Here is a 21,022-nt window from a genome sequence, read left to right on the forward strand (position 1 = left end):
TCACACACTCAGAGACATGCTCGCACACTCACATGAGCACAGAAACAAATGGAGGAATAAAACTTAATTTGCACAGATGCATGCACACGCAAAAACAAAAACAGTCTCTCACACAATCTCTCTCTTTCACACATTCACATATATATACACACACACACACACACACACACACACACACACGCACACACTGAGCTGCCGTTAACAGCAATGATGGAATATACCTCCGGGGCTAGAAAGGCTTTTTATAAGAGAATAAGATTTTGAAACAGAGCAGGAAGAGACAAACCTACTGTCCACAAAGCTACAGCAGCCCTCAAATTCAATTTCACATCTGTGATAAAAAAAACAAAAAAAACAACCAGTGGTTTGGATTTATCAAAGATGAAGGCATTTGAGGCGTAAGGAGACAATTTCAGCAAGAAGACAGCTGAGGGAGTGACTAAAACTTTCTGAAACTGTAACTAGGTTCAGTACATTGAGTCTGTGCAGAAGACTTTATGATCTGATAATCGTAGTTAATCTATAAGAATATTGGGCAAACACGCAAGTGTGTGAAGCCAGGATTTATTATTTTAGCTGCTGATCTAATGAGGTTGTAACAATTTACATTTAATGAAAATGGCAGTTTTTATCGATTCATCTTCATCTCCATTTAAAATCAGAGACTTAAGCAAAAATGTCATTAAAGAAAACAGAACAATCCCAGCAGAGACATTATTATTATCATTATTATTATTATTATTATTATGAAAGACATCCAAAGCTATCATGAATCTTTATGTCTGTAAGAAAAAAGTAATTGTCTAATATACAGCACATCCCTGTTCGGTTAATTGGTGCTAACAAGCGTGCAGATGAACAAGTGAGGGGCGTCATACCTCTGGGTCACTGACAATTACTGTAACTGAGGCTAAAGAGATGACCATCATAATCTGTTAGAGCTCCTGTCCCTACAATTATGTGAGGAAGCTAATTGTTTTTTTTATCCATGTCTCAGCTATGTAACATGATACTGAATGTCTGTATGTGGCTGCACACCAGTCTTTCTGTATTTACATAGCTGTTTAAGCATACTGTTGGTGTGTCAGCCAAAGGGCAGGTGCAGCTGTCAGATTCTGCATTAAATCACTGAAGCTGCGTGGGTGCAAATGTGACAAACAGAGTTTTCCCAGCACCCTACTGAGTGGTAAACAGATTGCTCAGTCTGGCAGGTTGGTTGGGTGCTGAAGAAGTGAAGCCTCCATCACCAAAATCATATGAGGCTTTAGATCAAACAATTACAGTATGAAGAGTAGGGCTATTGAGTACTGACATAACACAAAAATGATTCATTGGTGGCAGGTGATGGGTAATATGTGCTAGGTTGGTTTAGTTTGGTCTGAACAGTTGTCTCTAACCTGTGTCCTGCTACACACCTGTTGTGCAGCCGCACTGAGATCTTTTTATTTATAATTTAGTTTCAATTAATAGTTTCCTCTCTTCAGTTGTTCAACTTGGAAGTGATGTCTGCCAGCAGAGTATCTAGTCACAAAATTTTGCATTAACAGTTTGCAAGTATGTTCACGATGAATAATTTTGGCAGCATGACGTTTTGTACATGCACAGTGTTTTACTAACGCACATTAGATGTACAGAAGCTTAAATTTGACTTTCTTTGTGTGCTAAAAGCTGAGTGAGCTATACTGTATAGACAAATACAGACTGCACTTGTTTATACATACATATATTTATATATGAAGTCAACAACGGATTGAGAGAAGAACACACAGGTAACTCTGGAGTTCCTCATGTCATTCAGATGCATGATAGGAAACAGCTGGTCAGCACCTGGCAGGCTACCAATCCAATAAAGGAACAGATTGATTAGATCCTGGACCCCCTCCCTGCCTTTGGTTCTCCTGAACTGGAGAGGCCTTAAAGCTGGAAATGAGATTTTCATTCACACCACAAATCCCCTGTGAATCCAACTCTATAACCCTCATAGATTCAGCCATAAACCAAAGCAGGCTTTGTCTGTGATGGCATGGATGCATGTGTGTGTGCGTGTGTGTGTGGGTGTGTGGTGTGTCACTAGACTGGAGTGCAAGATGTGTGTTTGACTGTGTGCAGCCAGCTGTGATTATGTTGATGAGGACACAGTGCACTTTGCTACTCATCTTTTTCCCTCCCACATTCTGCATGTTTCTGTATGTGTGTGTGTAGACAGTAACACACACACACACACACACACACACACACACACACACACACACACACACACACACACGGAAGGACATGAAGCTTGCCCACAGTTTAAATGCATACACATATAGACTCAATCACACACTCATGCACATACAGGAAAAGTCCCTGTGTGATGTGATGCATGCTGTGTCTTGTAATTTCACCCTCTCCCTGCTGTGAGGAATAATTACATCACTCACTGACTCCTCAGTCTATCTTCTCTGCCTCTCTTCCATCCTCAGCCTCTTACTGCCCCACAGCTTCCTCACCACCACACACGCATCGTCACACTCTATTCCTGTCCTACCTTTAATAACAACTTTCTAAATTCTGCATCTTTCAGAACTTCTCATAATACAGCTGCCCGGACATATAATTGTTTGATCAAGCATCAAATGTTAAGTATCCGTTTATTCTAGTTTCACAAATGTGAGGTTTAGCTGCTGTTGTCTGTGTCATATCATTGTCCAGTTAATATCTTTGGGTTTCAGACTGCTGGTCAGACCACACAAGCAATCTGTACTTGTCACGCTGGACTCTGAGAAACTGTCATGACAGTTTGTGGCATTTTACAGACTAAACATCTAATAAATAAATCGAGAAAACAACAGATGATTGATAATGAAAACAATCTGATGTTGCCTGAATTACATCATTATTGGAAATTTATAGCCAATATTAAATGTCTGCATTTTCATTTTATTTTAGTTTTTGTCCACATTCATAACAAAACGACTTTGAGAGTTTTGCCCTTGAATTACGTTGTTGGGCTTCATGGAAGTTATTTAGGAAGATATTTCTCTTTCTTTCTATCATTGTGCTACTTTATGCACATGTCATATGTTGGAAGCAGATTTCACATTTTGCAATTGTGGTTTTGGGTCAACTCCGTCTCAGAAAGTCAGCAGACTGTTTCCATATCTGCCCCACGCCCTCTTATTCTACACACATACACAAACAGAAGCCGCTGGTTGGTAGCATTTAAATTCTGACAAGCACTGATTTCAATAAAGCATCAGCGGTAGCGGCACACAATTCAACTGGATGTTACTAATCAAAATTCTACTGAGAAATCACACTTGACTTCTCTTCCATTTTTATGTCCACAGGCTTGTGCCTTTGACTTTTGTAGCAATAATTAAAACTAGACACTTTCATGTTCATCTAAGGCCTGATAGTGCTTCAACTGTCGTCTATGACTCAGAAAATTAATTTGACCTTTACTTCCAGAACCATGGATGCTTAAAATAACACCTCCCATCTCACTAATCTATACAGCTCCATGAATCCAGTCATGTAAGAGTCTTTGCATATTAAAGGAATCTGATGACAGTCACTTTTAGTGAAAGGTCCGTCTATGTTTGTGCTGGAGTCAGGTTGTGTGTGAATGGATTTCTGCGGCAGCATATTCAAAGCAAAAGACACAGTGTCAGCTCCAGGGAGATTATTGACACAGACAGCAGCAGGATTAACAGAATATTCCCCATCATTCCATAATTTTCTAACCTGTACTGTGTGTTACACATACAACCTCAAATCCAAACAGTCCGTGTGATCCTTTGAAAACACCTCTGTCCGACCGATGTGTTTTGGCTGTAACAAAAGAGCGAATTGTGTTGGAAGCAAATGTGCAGATTTTCCCATCGGCCACTGAAGACAGGCGTAGGAAAATGTTTAAAGAAGCAGGAGGAATATTCAGAGACTGTTTACTATTTAACCTCATGTGGATTATTTGAAAATCCACTAAGATTCCTGGTGATCATCTTACTAATTCCATTAGATTTCATTTCTCACGTCTGATATGAAACAGTAACAAAAACCCTCTGGGACAAAGCTAGAACTCAAACCCGTAAAGTCTGATTCATATTTTTAGTTTTTATGCTCAATTCACAGAATTTGTAGTTTTAAAAGCTTTAAAATAAAGTGGCATATATATCAAATAACGATTCGCCTTTGGTCAACTGTCATGAAAACAAGAAAGTACATCACAAAAAGCAAAATCACACAGTGTGAGTCAATAAACATCAAATGGTATAAGGCAGTTTTTGCTACGTTGCTGTACCATTGAGCCATTTTGAGTTGTACTGGGCGGTGCGGAGAGGAGGCATCCCTCCCATGCTGCGGTATATGACGGGGTCACGGCCAGAGAAATCGATGACAGTGGCGGCGTACAGCTCTCCACTCTCTGTCACTACTGCAGTGGAGTTGTGACGAGGGTCATACGGGCAGCGTGCCACGCCGTTCACTCGCTCCAGCATGCTGCTCATGTTGCCCACCTTCAGTGGATAAAAATAAATAAATAACACAGAGGTGGAGAGAGGTTGAGATAGAGAGAGTAAGAGACAAAGACCAGACTGTTTTAACTGAATTTCTATAAAATGACACACAAACACACTTCTCCCTACCTCTCGGGTAATACACAGTGGCTGGAAAGCGTTGGTTCCACAGGTCATGACCTCGGTCTTGTTCACCAGCAAGACTCTGATGTAGTTCTGACATTCAATCTGCACAGAAGCAGGTGAAGAAGAAAGCTTTCAGAAAGTTGCAGTAGAGCAACAGCTGATGTGGTTGGCTCAATACTGTTCGACATGTTGCTGAGAAGAACAACAGGCCAAGTCTTTGGTAGCAGACTGGCACGCTACCAAAAGCAAAGCTATTCAGTGAGCGCTGCTTTCACTCCTGTAAGTCCATTGTTCAAAAATATGAATGCTTGTTTGTGACTGAATGAAAGCCTATTGTGACATTGACAGAAGCTCGACAATAAGTGAAGTATATGGTTTAACAAGAGTCAGATTTCGTTTTAACAAAGGTGTGCAAATTGATTTATTGGTAATGACACACTTGATATTCTTTTTTTGTAAAAGGTGCTGTTTTGTGTGCTGTTGAAGAAGAGAGATAATTGCGGCGATGTAGGTTTCAAAGAGAACTGTCTGTTATTTGTGTTTGGTATCACCGTTCATCTACAGGCGCTGCAGGAGATAAAATGATGCTGAAATCCTTTCTCACTAAATCATCAAAGAAAGACAGCTGATCACAGCCCTGGTTAGCAGACCTATATGACAATAAACACTTTTGTGCATCTCACTGTCCTCCCCTCAGCTCCCTTGTTCCTTCTCTTTTGCCCTCTCTCTCTCTCACTGCAGGAAAAACAACTTTTGATTGAAGGGACTGAAATAACTGTTTCGTACAGATCCCTCCCAGGAGACCCAAAAGGACCTCCGCACCACATCCAGAAGGTAGGATGTGCAGAGAGGACAGAGAGGATGGCCTCTCTGTAAGCCACGCAGTGCTGACATGAAGTCTTGTAATTGAGGCTGGGATCTTACCTCTGTTTTGCCTTTGCTCTGACAGGACTTCCTGGTCTCCTCATCTGGTGCCCATTCTGTTGCCTAGGAAACAAAAACAAGAAAAAGTCCAGGATGACATGGTGGCAGAGAAGCAGACAACTGCGTCCTGCAGACATTACAAAATAGTTATGCAACAACTGACTGTTGCTAATACTGTAGGCACGCACAAAAAGATGCCTGAAAAGACTTTAACCTCATTGCTGTTTGTTTATTGTGTAAACATGGCGACCGGCTTGCCAGCTAAGAGCTTATTTGAGGGTAGCGGGCAAGGTACCCAACAAGGCAATTGAAGGGCTGAGGACGGCATTTGCATGTAAATGGCTTTCGCTCCATCTTCCTCTTTCTTTCCCTCTCTATCTCTTCCTCGGAAAGTTTGCAGTGCTCGCCTCGGCTCTGTCACCCTCCTTTTTCCTGCTACCAGCCAATTATATTCCTGTTGATGGTTGTGACTTGGGCTTAATTATGGATGCAGGCAGCAGCACCGCGCGACTGCAGTGCAAACACCCTAATGCGTGTGCATACACACATGCTGCTTGGCCACCAGAGCCACACTGGCTCTTGTTAAGAGGGTTGAGAGATGCCCCTCTCTTGGCTTGAATGCTATATGTGCAAGATGCCAGAGGACCTCTTGTTGTGTGTTGCTGGCCTCATTTTACTATCCTCCCTATCTACTCCTCTTCTCTGATCTCCCTGCCCAAGTAGGAGGGTTGCTCAAATATAAAAAAAAATAAAAAAAATAAAAAGCCTTAGATTGTACAACATCAATATAACTCCTCATATCTGTGTGGGCCCACTGCACATTATCATCATTATCTACGTCTTATTAATGGGCATTGCAGGACGATCGGCCAGAGAGACAAAGTTGTGACCCAACACTGGGTGAAGCTCACCAGCTGCGACCATCTAAGAGTCAACAGAGAACTGGGTCAGTATTCCAGGAGCCAAATGAAGTTCTCAAGCCAAGAGTAAGCTCCAGAGTAAAAATCTAAATCTACTCCACAGTGTAGTTCATGTTAAACACCTGTTTGTAGTCCCAGACAATTTCTGTTTTTTTTTCTTTTTTCTTTTAGGTATGAATTTGTCCTGTAGCAATGAAATCTTTTTTGGAACCTCATTTTGCTTTAATTAAAGCTCAGCAGAAGGGGCTAAAAACTGTATAGCCCCAGGCCTCAGTGATGAATTCTGCTGGGAAAATATAGTTTTGAGTTAATCACATTTTTAGATCCTCATTGCAAAGAATGTAAATCTTTAAGAATTTAAATGGAAATAAAGTAGGATAAGCACATTTAATGAGAACTGCCAAAATCTTTCTGCAGACTAAATGTTGTACAGTACTTAAATTCGCTGAGTGCTCCTGTTTTAAGTATATAAATAGATCTTTTATTTCACAGAGTTTATCAACTGAGGCTTGCAGGAGTGGAAGTTCATGATTTTGGATGATTAGTTTCAGCATAAATTCATGTTAATGAATGAAAACACCACAGTGAACGATATGAGCCACAGACTAATGAGATGTACACACTGTCTAAGGACTGCTACCAGTGTATTTATATGATGCTTCTATTAATAGTAAATTCCTACATGTGTGACTGCTTTTTTCTGACCTGTTCAGGAGGTCACAACACTGCAAAAGGACTCATTCTTCCACATATCTGACAACCTGTTTGCTTGTTTGAGGTGCAACTATTCAGTACACTCTGTGCACTGCCTGCCCAGTACAACATGGATGATGGACCATGTGAGCCACTAACTGTGAAGAATGATTTCACTGATAGACGCTGCATTATGCTCACCAGCCTGTTGCTAACTCAGAACGAGCCACAACAGCAAAGCTGGGGGGCTGTCAAATTGAAGTGCTGAAAGATGCTTAAATGCTCCATAGAGCTTATGGGAGTCCTGTGATTATTCTGTGAGGTTGTCACTACAAGAAGCATTACAATTACACTGGCATTAAACTGCATTGTTATAGAGAAGTATTTATTAGAGCTGCTTAAACCAAGCAAAACTAACATAAACTTAGAAATGTGTGCAATCACCTGTAAGCGCAGGATCAAAGTGCAGACTGAAACAAATTCATTAGTGTAATATAGCTATGTTTAGCTCCTGCAGCTGGCACAGCACCAGTAAGTGGGCTCTGGCCCATATTGATAGTTACATCTCATCTCCCCATCTCCCACAGCAGCTCCCTTCAATTAACCTGCTTCAGACAGCACTACAGAGAGAGACAGCAGCCGGGGAACGCTACTTAAAGTAAACTGTGATTAAAATGAAACTTAAGCTCCAGACACTGGAGGTGAACTGGAAGAAGAAGAAATAATAGTAAAAGTTGCTAATAGGCTCTGCAGGAGCTCGACCGCTGCTCATACTGCCGCCAAACAGCACGCAGACGCTTGACGCCTTCAAACCCACTTCCCATGAGCACGGGGCACAGTGTGGCACCTGCCATTCAGAGAGCAGCCCTGCCTCTTCCAAGGCAGTCCATCACTGAGCCTGCTGAAATAAAAACACTGCTGCTCTATAGCCCCCGCCTGTCAGCCCCTGACAGCCTTGGGACTGATGGGGTGACGTCATTGTAACCACACATGCACACACACGCGTGCACATACAGGGTGATGGATGCCTTTGCGATGAATCATGGCTTGGGGCATTACCATCTTTTTCGGAGGGGCCCCATCTCCAAGGGTCCCCAACGGTTTAACCCGCTGACCTTCACCAACAAGTGCCCCTCTCCCTCCCTCTGCCCCTCTCTCTCTGTCCGGCTCTTCTTCACACCACTTGGGAACAAAACCACAGTCACAGCCTGTGAGAATACAAATTCTACCTCGACATCCATTCCCCTCAAACACCTTCCCACTGTACCAAATCCTGAATGGCTTGACTGCCATCAACAGGACAAATAAAAGCTGTATAATGTGTGGGCAGGATGCAGTGTTCATTCTGTCACAGAAAATGTTCAAACAATATTCAAGTGTCTTGAATTAGGGTTATGGAAACAATGCAACAAGAAGAGATGAAACCTTTTTAAACTTTTGTTAAGAAGAAATTGGTAAACATGGAAATTGTTTAAGGATCAGAGACATTGTGGTCATGATCAAAGAAACCAGTGTTGACAGAAGGAAATGGGGAAACAGCTGTTAAAGTTACACACTATCACAGTCACAAGCTAACCACCAGCTCCAGCACACCTGGTTTTGTCACCACTGTGACACAGCTGGAGATAATATGCTGCTCTTCAGCCATGGTGCATGTGTCTGCTAGACACATGAGGAGAGCAGCCATGTCTCTTTTCTTGTATCTTTTCAAGCAAGATGTCAAACTGTTTGTATCTGTGAAAACTGACTTGAACTTTCAGAAAATTGTATATTTTTATATTTTCATCGTTGTATATGTAACGATGAAAGGCCACAATGCAGGAAAACAATACTACGCTTTAGGAGAGCACAGATACAAGGACACAATAAAAAAGCATACAGGGCAAATTTAAGTACTGCAAAAGTATTATCCAAATTCTTGTAAAGCATAAAAATGAGACAGTAAACACCTCTAAGTGTTTGGGAAATGTGTCTGAATAAGACTGTTTAAAGATGTTCTGCTCCTGAAACACTTCCAGCGGACATCTGAACAATGACAGATGTGACGGAGGAGGGATGAGATGTAAGAGCTTTTCTGGCACAAAGTCAGCATTTCCACCTTTGCTTCACAAAGACAGTCATAGGTTAAACAGTCTCATCACTAACAGGCTGATGTTTTAGGCATCTGAGCAAATAATCAATACTGCTGTGAGGACAGGCTATGTACAAATATCAGAATTACATCAGTGGATTTTATTTACATAAATCAGGCACAAATATAGAAGAAAAAAGCGCTTATAATTTCATTTCACTGTTACATGAAATACCAGACAATTAAAGAGTCGTCTGCCTCTCTCAGACACTGAATTCCTGCCATTTTTCATGCTATAAAATGGCCCAGGGCCACAGAGCTTGTTCATTATTTGTGCCTGTAGCCTCAGATGCATGATATAGTTCATTTCCATCTCTAAGCAAGGCCAACAACCATGTGCATTTCCTGCCATCAATCCCACTCCCAAACCTGACAGCTGATTTCTCCTTTTTTGCCCCTCCTTAGACAGAATCTTTCCCCCAGAATTGTTCCTAAAGGAGAGGAGAGGGGCAAAAAAGTATGAATTTTTTATAGGCAAATAAAATAGGCAGAAAATACAATTAGTAGCGGTAAAGAGGATCCATCACTTTTACTGCAGAAAGATGGTGGCTTGAAGGGAAGAAAGGAGCCAGAGAGCGGGAAACACTAATGAAGTAAAGAAAATTTCCGAGCAATGGTGGCTCCAAATGTGGTCGTTCCTGACAGGGAGCTGTGTTGATAAGACTGCCTCTTACTGACACTCTGCTTACATTATGTGTGACAACTAATTATAACTCATGAATATTGTAAAAAAAAAAAAAGCGTGTCAGGGGAGTAACGGTTGTTCAAATAGGAGCTGTCGGGCCCTTGTTACAGTCAAGATAGATTTGTACTCCAATGCAGAGTGACTGAAGCTTCGTCTAGAAATGTGTGAAAAATACAAAAATAATGGACTATTTCTTTAAAATGGGGCCTAATAATTTCAGCACCCAAACAGTCTAAAGTAAACAACCACTAAGCTAATAATTAATATCACTTTACAAAATGCCTTAGTAAACTAATAACCCATTCTGCTACGATGCCCTGAGAATGATAAAACATGCCTCTGTAAACACAGATAATGAAAACTATGAAGAATATTTAAGAACATTTCCTGCAAATATTTACTCTGACTATGTCCTTGGGGGCATAAAAACACATAAACAGATATCATTCATGCAAGCAGCTCACTGGCAGTCACAGAACTGTGAGATATTTACAGGAAAAGAAAATGTTCAGCATGTCATCGGTGTCTCAAATCACCACCTGATGGGATGCAAATATTGTCTTCCTCATTCATCCTGCTACACTTTACTGCACGCTTTTCCTCTGAATGTTACCTAACCACAATTGAGACAATTGAGGAAATAAAAATATGCATATTCACTTTTTTTTCCACAAGATATCCTAATTTATAACATTCAAAACTTTTAGATTGTTGGTAGTGTTTCCTTATTTGCAGCCCTTCACTCCTCACTATTAACAGAGGGCAATGGGGCACTAGAATCAGATGTGCAGTACAGTGGTAAATTTGAAACCAATCTAAACATTGAAAAAAATGCCCACATCACCCTACTCCACTCCTGTGAAACAATCTTTTTTTAAGTAATTGCCGTCACGGCAAATCGAGTGTTTAGCAACAGGCAATTTCCATACCATTTACAGCACTGTATGGGAAACTGGGGGTTCTGCAACAGGAAAGGAAATCATTCACTGGCAAAATACTAATGAATGAATGAATAAACAGGAGCATAATTACACAAATAAATACCCATGGGTTCACGTTGACTTCTACAAACACACAAATATAGGGTTTCCATAATCACATACCAAAACAACTGACTTTCAACAATGCTTTGTCTCTAAAAGACTGATCCAGGACACACCCACATCCTCTCCTTTGTGTTTCACATTCTCACACACACACACAGCCGCACGCACAGGCACATCAACCAGCAGCATTTTGCTCATACACTACTTCTCCCTGTCAAACACCACACTGACAGATTGAATCTGTGCAGCGTGAGGTCACTAACCTGCCTTCATCTCCACACTGCTGCAAACATGGAGGGAAGCAGTCTGTGGGGATGTACTAGTGTGTGTGTGTGTGTGTGTGTGTGAGAGCAGTTCAGCACACATGAGGCCATAATAAAATTTCAGACTAAAAGTTCTCATTGTTGAGATATATAGGCAGCCGCCGACAGCAGAAGATGAACAGCAAACACTCGTTCATTCATGTAAAATGAACCTTCAAACACTCCTGACGTCTTGTGCATTGTCAGACTGACATCGAGGGAGAAAAGCTGCATTTTTAAACAAACATTTCATCCCGAAGCACCACATACCCAGAGTCACTTAAATTAGAGCTCAGTTCAACACGTATGACCGAATGCCCTCTAGACAATGACTCCATTTCACACAAAGGCAATGTAAGGTGCTATAGAGAAGCAAAATGTGTCCAGGGCAGCACCTACTGAAACCATCAGATCTACATGAAACACTTGGCCTTGCTTTGGGAGAGCTGGGGCTGCTCTCTCAAGGTCACATGACTTGTTTGGATCAATATTATTTGGCAGATATTTAATAACTTAAATCACAGCTATTTCTTGGTAAGGTTCTTGTACAGTATGACCGCTTATCTTTTTTTATCTTTTATTTTTAAGAACACACCAATGAACCAATGAAGCTGTTTGAAACATCTGGATCAATGAAAATAAATGGAAGAAAAACCTGTTTAAATTCCAAAAAATAAGGAAAACTACTGTTTTAGCAGCAGTGGAAGGTGAAAGATCCAGAGCTGGTTGAATCAAGACATAATATTTATGAAGAGGCATCCAGACAGGCAGCAGGGTTGGGGAATTGATAAGAACTTATTGATACTAATAGCATTAGCGATTCCTGAAGCCTGTAACCCTACACAGGTTTAGGCATCAATGCAGCTGTTATAGAAACAAGTAAACAGTTAAAACATTTATGTCAATCCAACTGAACTTACAGTTCTTTTAAAGTGAGTATTTTATATTTGTTTTATTTGTTTTTTCAGCTTCTAAAATGAATGAATCAAGAGAATATTTGTTAGTAAAATAAAGATCTGCTGAGTCTGCCTGCATGGGGATGTTCACCCTCGGTAACGGACCTGCTGCTGGTTGGGGAGACATCTCATTCATGCACATGTCGCGTCAAAAGATGCCTCAACATGTTGCAGGTGCTTTGAATATTTGGCAGTAAGTAGCTCTATTGTCATAGTTGTGAATGAAATGAAGCCACGCTTTGTTCCACCCCTGCAGCTCCGCCGTGACTGTGTCTTCGTTTCCAACAGCGGAGCAGCAAAGTTTGGGGTCGTGACGCACGCGCCACTGTCAGCATCGATAAAATGAATTGAAAACAAAGCACAGCTGTGATACAGGCGTGGTTGGACTCTCTGGAGGCATCTGGTGGACAGGTGGAGAATCACAGATATCTCCAAGAAAATGCAAACAAAAAAAAAAAAAAACACTGCACTGGAACTAAAACGAAAATTCACAGTTCATATCTTTGTTTATCGTTGTTTTATCAGCCCTGTAAGAACTTTGTAGGTAAGCACATAAATACAAATGCAATACAAACAATTATAATTCAAATCAAGAAATAACACTAACATTGCAAAACACAGGCCTGTCTTTAATAAGCAAATAGAATGAAAAATGTTTAAAAGCTCTTATGTGGATGTGCTGTCCTCCATGGTAAAGCTACTTCCTTTGCATTAATATAATACAATGTAAAGTATTGTAGAGCAGTTCAAAGTTGCCTTCAGGCTTAACAAGACATAAACAGCAAAAGAAAGGCTCAGTAAATCAGAAACAATTAGGCCTACATGAGACAAAAATCATTGATTCATCCTGTAGAAATATGAAGAAACAAATATGATTTCATGAATGGTGAATTTTAAAGGCATTAATTTAGCCATTTTATAGTCGCAGTGTTGGCTATTTTACAACAAAAACGATTCAAATGATTACAGCTGGGGAAGCAGTTTTCTCCTGATGTAATGGAGTTAAAAAAGGAGCAGCATGGTTCAGTATGTGCTACCAGCCTGTATGTGGTGCCCACTCATGCTGCTGCTGCCTCCCACTCACTGTAATTCCACATTGGGAAGGCTGGCAGGTGAAAGCAGTCTCTCCATGACCAACCAAACAGCACACTGGACTGATCCTTCTCTTCCTCAAACAATTACTATATTATACGCACCCACACAGGAACACATGACGACACAGAGAAAGCAGGTTAATGTGCAGACTAACACTGTATGAAAGAATATACACAGTGCTCATAACTTTTCATTCAAAAGAACATTTATCATTGATTCTGGTGATGCTGCTGAGTAAATACCAGCACGAACACTCTGATGGTTACGTCTTAAAATATGAATTAGGAGCTTTCTCTGAGAGGTTGTCTGTGTATGTGTGTCTCTATGTGGCCCTGTGATGGACTGGTGACCTGTCCAGGGTGTACCCCTGCCTTTCACACAAAGAGAGCTGGGATAGGCTCCAGCAGATCCCCGTGACCCTGGCTTTCAGGAAAAAGCGGGTACAGAAGATGGATGGATGGATGGATGGAGCTTTCTCTGACATGTCAACAGGGGATGACTGGACAACCTCCCAGCTGTGTGTGGCCATCCCTTCTAACTTGTTCCTCAGCCTTTTGTTTTATTTTTCCACAACCTGGAGATCACAGGCTGAAAACACACAGGCCATCTCTTTTTACTTTGAGCAAATGAATTCTCCTTTATATTCCAAGTGTGAGACTTTTTAACAAGATTCACAGTGAGATTATAATATGCTGGCGTTTGTTGTTCTGTATTACAGATGCAGGTGCAGAATAGATAGACAGGTCTATGGACACCTTGCCTCTGGTTGTATCCTGGCACTCTGTAGTGGTGTGTTCTGGTTTTCCTGGAATCTTATAATTTTCATCCTGTATCATGCATGCCTCCATTTGCACAACAGAATGTTATTTATTCTGTTATTCTTATTTGTGTTGGGTCTATGCATGTGCATAATACAGCCGACCTGGTACTGGATTCTTCAGGCTGATAACACTATCTACTTTTGTAATATTTACAAATTTATTCATTTTTAACATTGACATAGTATACAAAAGTATTTTTTCATAAATATCAGTAATACTTTCTGAAAATACATCAGCTGGCATCACTGCAGAAGTGTTAACCAGCCTGGCTGGTTTACCAGCCCTAGTACATTGAATTCTAGTACATAATACTCCTCTGTGTATTGTATGTACAACACATGTTATGTAAACTTTGTGTTGAGTAGAGCTAGAAATTCATGGTAAAAATGCTGAGGCTGTATATGTGTGCACGCAGGCAGCATTGCACACACACATTGTGTAGTCCATTAGAGAGAATTATTCTTTCCCAGCCAGACTGGCCGAGCTGCAGCACAGTACAGGGTGACAAGTAGCTCCTTCTTGGTCTTAGCTCTGTAGCTCCCAGATTATCCCTCCATTCTGACAAAAAGCCACATCAATAATTAAATCTCTGCCCAAATTGCAGCACTGAAATTAATGAAGAGTGTGAATGAAATCGGCCTTGACTCATCAAACTCAGGGCAACAGAGAGGAGCCTGACACTGTGTGTGAATCTAGGGTATGAATATCCGAGAGGGTCTGTTTAATGTCCGTCAGGTCTTTCAGTCATTTTGATCCCTAGATTTCCACTGTGTGGACTGTAGCTAGTATAGTAGTGTGTCGTTCATAATAATACTACCTGCATGAGAAAAGATTGGCGTGTCTTCAGCTTAACCAAATGCCAGTTCTTCCTGTCCCAAAGGAATATGCAGCATCCAACACAAACACCTTCAATAACAGATGTATTTATTTTTCTTCTGGTGTACTGGGACGTTCCCAACTGTGTGTGTTGATGAGGGAGTTTACACAAGGCATTTTCTCTTTGAAGGAAAATCCAGTGACAGGTGACCTGTTGACCTTATGGTCTGTCTGTTCTCCTGACCTTGGTGCACCACAGGGAAACAATCCACGCTGGGACCAAGCAACAGCAAACGGACAATCCAGCTGTTCTCCCCAGCTGTAACTGTCATTTCTGTTTTCTAGAATAGTTCTGTTTGTTTTTTTTTTTACTCTATTGTGATGCTTCAGTGTAGTATATCAACAGACATTTCCACTTTGGCTTCACAAGTAAATGTTAAAGTTAAGACCTATTTTATTCTCAAATCTCCTATTTAAATATCTTTATAAACTAAACTGTATTTCAATGCACAGAACTGAAATTCTCGATACCAAACATGTCAGACTAAGTCTGAAATGAATGAATGATGTAGCTGTTAAAAACTGTCTAGTTTTGGCTTCTCCAATATGAGACTTTATTTCTTTTCAACACATCAAGACATTTTAAGAGGTTCAAGGTGTTTTGATATTACAGACCAGATTGATAATGAGAATAACGACTAATTCCAGCACCCGATTCCATTAGTTTGTGTTTTCAATGCATAGGTCATACATTCATTAATTAAAACCCTCTCAAGAATAACTTTACTGACCAGTTACTGACAAGAAAAAAAATATCAAAACAAAACTGCACAGAGAATCCGTGATTTTCTAAAAGTTAAAAACTATTACTGTGCAACACCGCAGTGCTACTGTGAGCCCACATCCCTTGCATCTGGTAAAGAGGACTTCAGACTCTATGAGACAGGCCATCATGTTGCACAGCAGGGCAGTCACCTGGGGGCTGCTCATCATCAGCTGGCTGTGGGAGCCATAGACCACAGCTCAACCCAAACAGCCTCAAACACAAGCAGCACATCAACGGCAATTTCCAGGCCCCAAGCACACAGGGGATCACTGCTCTCTCAGAACTTCTGACATTGTTTCAGCAAGAAAACAAACAAACCAAGAAAAAAAAAGGAATCAAAGCAAAAACGTTTCCTCTTTTTTCCCCAAAAAAGGACAAAACAAAGTAGTGGTCACCTTAAGTATGTCTCAAGACCTCATTGTGAGACCCTTCATATCAGGGATAATCACGCTGAAGTCGTGTAGACAAGAACTTTCTTTTTAGACAGAGCAAAATCACAAAAAGCACCACTGTCCCTTTCCACAACCCCAACACACCCCAAGCATTTACAAAAAGGGCAAACCAATCAGAGGAAAACGCTTCATTCTGCTCTGCCACGTGGAACATTGCAGCTCAACAGCAGCCCACCTACGGCATCAAGAGTGAGCCTGGGTGTGTTTTGGAGCTTAAAAAGATAAAAATCAGATGTCAACCTGAAATGTTTTCAATGTCCTGCACTCCTGCACATTTTCCAGTCCTCTCCTACAGCTTTATAGTGACAAGCATTATTGTACGTCCATTACTGTCTGTATCAGTGAAGTAAGCGTGTGCAATATAGTTTAACTGCCTGCAGGTCTGCATATTGATGTACAACCTGATTGTTCCATGCAACTGGAAACTGGAGCAACATAAATGAATGGGCACAGTGAAACAGGCTCAATGTTGGAATGAGCCTGAGAAAAATGCAACAGCAGTTCCACATCAGAAGCAAATACAATGTTATCCTGAGGAGAAAATGTCATGGGCACTTTTCTGTAGATGGGATTTAGAGAATGGAGTATGTGCAATGTTAGAGGAGGCAATGAAGAAAATAGGTAAGAGCGGAGACGATGGAGTTGTGGGTTAAGATGGTGTGATGGAGACAGAGATGCTGAGATCCAGACAGTAATATGGTGTTTACATTCCACCTTGTTTCAGCTGTCTTGTCTCTGCAGGGATTATCTGATGGACTGACAAAGACCTCTCTCCTCCCATTACTTCTACACATAACAACACATTTTTCTTCGGCTTATCTCTAACTTTCTCCACACATATGTTTAATTAGTTCAAGGTGAGTTTATCATTCACTTTTTTTAATTTATTTTGTATCAGCCTTGACAGCTCTGTTATAATACTGTATGTCTGCTCATCCAGTTGTGTCTACCTGCTGCTGAAAGCACAGTGATTTTACTTAGACTCCAGTTTTCCCTACATTTTAAATAAAATGCTTCACTCACTATATGCATCACTATGGAGCAGTGAAAGTTTGCAATGATTATATTGTTTTTGTATAATAAACTACTAATAAAATACACTCGTAACAAACAAAAGCTGCAAACTGAAATATTGACCCCAGGTTAGGAGACTTTGCTGCAGAAGTGGTTTGAGAAGTTTCTATGGACAGTTTTGTCAGGGGCTGAATGGGTCTGTTGGGAATCTGGACTGACTACAGGCCACAAACACTCCAGGGCCACCTTTCAAGTCAGCAGGGTTTAAGGCTTTAATGCTAAAACATAACTATTTGGTAGAATATTCCTATAAACCTGTGATTTAAAAAAAAATCCTTTCAATTCTGTTTTTCAATGTGCAAAACATATTATTCCTTTAGTTTCCTGAGCAGGGTACAGAATACATTTCTGTTTCTACAAAATGTCAGCAAAGAGCAGGTTATGTTAACTCCTCAATATTTCTACCTGAAGTCTACCACCTCCCCATCCCATCTTATTTCCATTCCTTATGTCCACCCTCTCTGTCAGTGCTGCTACTTAAGCTCAGTAAAAAGTCAGGCCAGGACCTTGTGCCCACTCAGTGGCTGATACCAGGAGTCACATTCTTCACTATCTTCTCAGAGAAGGCTCTGACTTTGTCTGGATTACTGCACATCTGTTAGTGCATATGAAAAAAAACCAAACAAGCGAGGGTGTGCGAGGGAGAAGAGGGAGTGTATACACATCATAGTAATGTGAAGATGTTATGTGAATGCATGTGTATATACACGACAGAGGCGTTTTAAGGAGTAGTGTGTGGAGACATATTTTGGCATAACTAAAGAAAAAAAAAACTACAGAGCATCTGGCACAAACTGACAAAGACACAGTCTACTGTGGCTCACAGAAACCTGGGAAAAAAGCAACCCAGCTAAAGACAATCACATTCGGCACAATTCTGTAGCTTTGTGGTCTTGTACAAATATGCTAGTGGGAGATAAATCGATATTCTATCTCCAGTTAGTATCTTGCAACATGCAGAAGAAAAGAAGGACCAGGTAAACACGACTCTGCTTGTGTTATTTTCTATTACTCTCAAACAAACAAAAAAACAAACAAAAAAAAAGTGAGAAGAGGGAGAAGGAGACCAGCATTCATTCCCACATCAAACATAAAGTCTGCCCATTAAAAGTTGCTGGTATGTTTTTTGAGTAGCAGTGGAATTGCTTATAGCACATCTGGCAAATCTGCATCCCAATATGTGGAAAAATAAACAATGAGAGAAACAGATGACAGAAACAGAACCTTTGCTTCAGCTCCCTTTTCCTTCTCCCACCCAACACTTTAGCTTTTCTATACCTCTGCTGTTTTTACCACTCACCCACTCCTCTGTTTTATCCCCCACCACACACACACACACACACACACACACACACACACACACACACCTCCCACCAGCTTCCCCCTGCTGTTCTGATTGCAGCGGAGATCAGGTCGAAAAGAACATCAGAGAGAGCGAGAGAGAAGAGAAAGAGCTCTGTCAGTGGGTGCTTCTAGGACAGAGCATGTGGGTGGATTGCAATCAGGCGCACCACCAGCACTAATATCGGCTACATCCCAGAAAAAAGACAGAGAGCGAAGGAAAGAGTTTAAAAATGAAGAGAGAAGGAGGGTGAAGAATAGAAACAGCAAACTAGGAATAGACAGGACCTCAGAGTCCCACAGTCCCACTGTGAGGAGAGCTGGGTGGGTGATGGTGGGTGCTTGTGTCATATACAGTATGTTGTACTGAGCAGGGTGTTTGGGTGCGTGTTAGTTCTGCCATTTATGATAACATGGCCCTTACAAGGTAATTGCCCAAATCTGGGAACATGACAATGACATTAAACCAAAATGTGACAGAGCAAAAAGGTGACACTTGAACCAGAAGGTCCATGTGTAAACAGTGATGCACGTTTACAACAGACAGTTAAACTGGGTAATCATGTTTATTTACAACTGACTTCTGTTTAGTGTGTATTTGGTCATTTTAGCCGTTAACTTGGTGATTTAAGATTTCTCCTAACCTATAGCTGAGTCACAACAGCCAACAATACAAAGAATGAGTTGGTTGGCAGAAATGTGCCTGGTTCGAATGCCACTCAGACGACACCTGAATAAATAGAACTGGATATAAAATGCCAGCTGGTAGCCAGGAAGCTGACGATCAACTCACTGATATTGATCCATCAATGAAACTGCTGATACCAAACAGCTAATGTAAGCAGAGTGCTCCAGCTGACCCAGTGCAATGACCTATAAATGATAAATGCTTAAACTATAAAAATACGATCCATGTACAGCAGAATTATCCTTTAAAGACAGAAAAACACTCACAATTTTATTTTAAAGTTACATGTAAAATTAAATTTCTAAATAACATGGTTGTTTTGATTTCTAAGTAAGATAACTAAGAGTTGTTTGCATCCTTAGAGAAACGTCTGCGATCATCTGGGCTATCCGGGATTTTTAAATAAATCTCAGTTTAATACACACTGGTGCTCCATGAGGAGAAGCTTTGCTCACACTGTTCAAGGTAATTCTCAAATGATTTTTTTTATTATCAGCCTTTAAGGAAAATATTGCCCTTATTTATTTGGACATTGTAAACCTCTAGGTACTTTGTCAAAGTCTACTTTATAAAAAAAAACATAAGGTGACTTTGAATGCTCTCCACGGACGCTTCCTGTGCAGGTACAGCACTCTGGAGAAACTATTTTCTTTGACTCCACAGAAACACGGATGCTCACTAGAGAAAATGCCCAGAGAGAAAATGCTGAACTGGAGCAGACTGAAAGCTTGTCACCTCCCTCACACTCTCTCTCATATTCACTCCTCTGCTCTTTCTCATTTGTCTTCATCTCTGCTCTGTGTGTGTGATGTTGTGTGTTGTTCTCTTAGTCTCTGCTTGTGTTACCTCTTCCTTTTCTTCCTGCTATCTTTCCTGTCTTTCATTCTTTGGCTCCTGCCTACCTCTTTATCCCTGACTCTTCTTGTCTGTCTCCTCTCCCTGCCTATTACTCTCTCTCTCTCCACTCTTGCCCTACGCATTCGTTCCTCTATGCTTGCCTGCTCACTAATGGCCGTGGCAGGTGCTCTCCCAGGTGCCAGAACACAACAGCTTGGGCTGAGCCTTTAAAAGCCCTGGCATCAGCAGCTCAGCACCCTCCACTGCCTTCAAAACACTCTGCCACCAAAAGACTGCAAACCTAGCATGTACTTACTTTTTATATAGAAACACATATACAGCAAGCAAAACCCATGCAGCTGTTTCCTGCTTGCGCTCCAACAGTGGTTGTTCTGGCTTCAGGTGTGAGGCACAGCAGCCTGGGCCGACTCAAATCTGGAGCCGTCACAGAAAAGCCCAGTGGCTGGCACATGTCAGACTACAAACACCAACACATACGATATGTAATAGCTTGACACAAGATAGAAAAGCAGGCACTTAAGGAGAGGAGGGACGGCAATGGTGACAGCAGCGTGTGGTTACAGGCGCTGATAATGGCCCACTTGGAAAGCCCAGGCCAACCAGTCCCCACAGATGAATGGGAGTGGAAAATGCAGCATTGTGATTATGGTGTGAGTGGGCCACCCTCTTTGGTTTACTTTTCCATCAATCAGCAAGTCATTTCTAAACAGTGTCAGTGTGACTTTCACTTGCTCTCAATGGACAACCCTTAGTTTAAACTACAGCCAGC

The 21,022-nt window shown here is 41.2% G+C and overlaps 1 protein-coding gene across 2 annotated transcripts in view; it reads right to left on the reverse strand.

Moving 5' to 3' along the window:
* The window catches only part of sema5ba (sema domain, seven thrombospondin repeats (type 1 and type 1-like), transmembrane domain (TM) and short cytoplasmic domain, (semaphorin) 5Ba), a 140,090-nt gene that overhangs the window by 44,180 nt on the left and 74,888 nt on the right, over window positions 1–21,022 (reverse strand). For both annotated transcript variants that reach the window (XM_026296322.2, XM_026296321.2), the window contains exons 6-8: window positions 5,550–5,612; window positions 4,629–4,727; window positions 4,286–4,499 (exon numbers count right to left, since the gene is read on the reverse strand). In XM_026296322.2, the coding sequence (XP_026152107.1) occupies window positions 4,286–4,499; window positions 4,629–4,727; window positions 5,550–5,612 (376 nt within the window). The remainder of the gene's footprint in view (window positions 1–4,285; window positions 4,500–4,628; window positions 4,728–5,549; window positions 5,613–21,022) is intronic.

Source organism: Mastacembelus armatus, chromosome 21, assembly GCF_900324485.2.
Source record: "Mastacembelus armatus chromosome 21, fMasArm1.2, whole genome shotgun sequence".
Classification (NCBI taxonomy): Eukaryota; Metazoa; Chordata; class Actinopteri; order Synbranchiformes; family Mastacembelidae; genus Mastacembelus; species Mastacembelus armatus.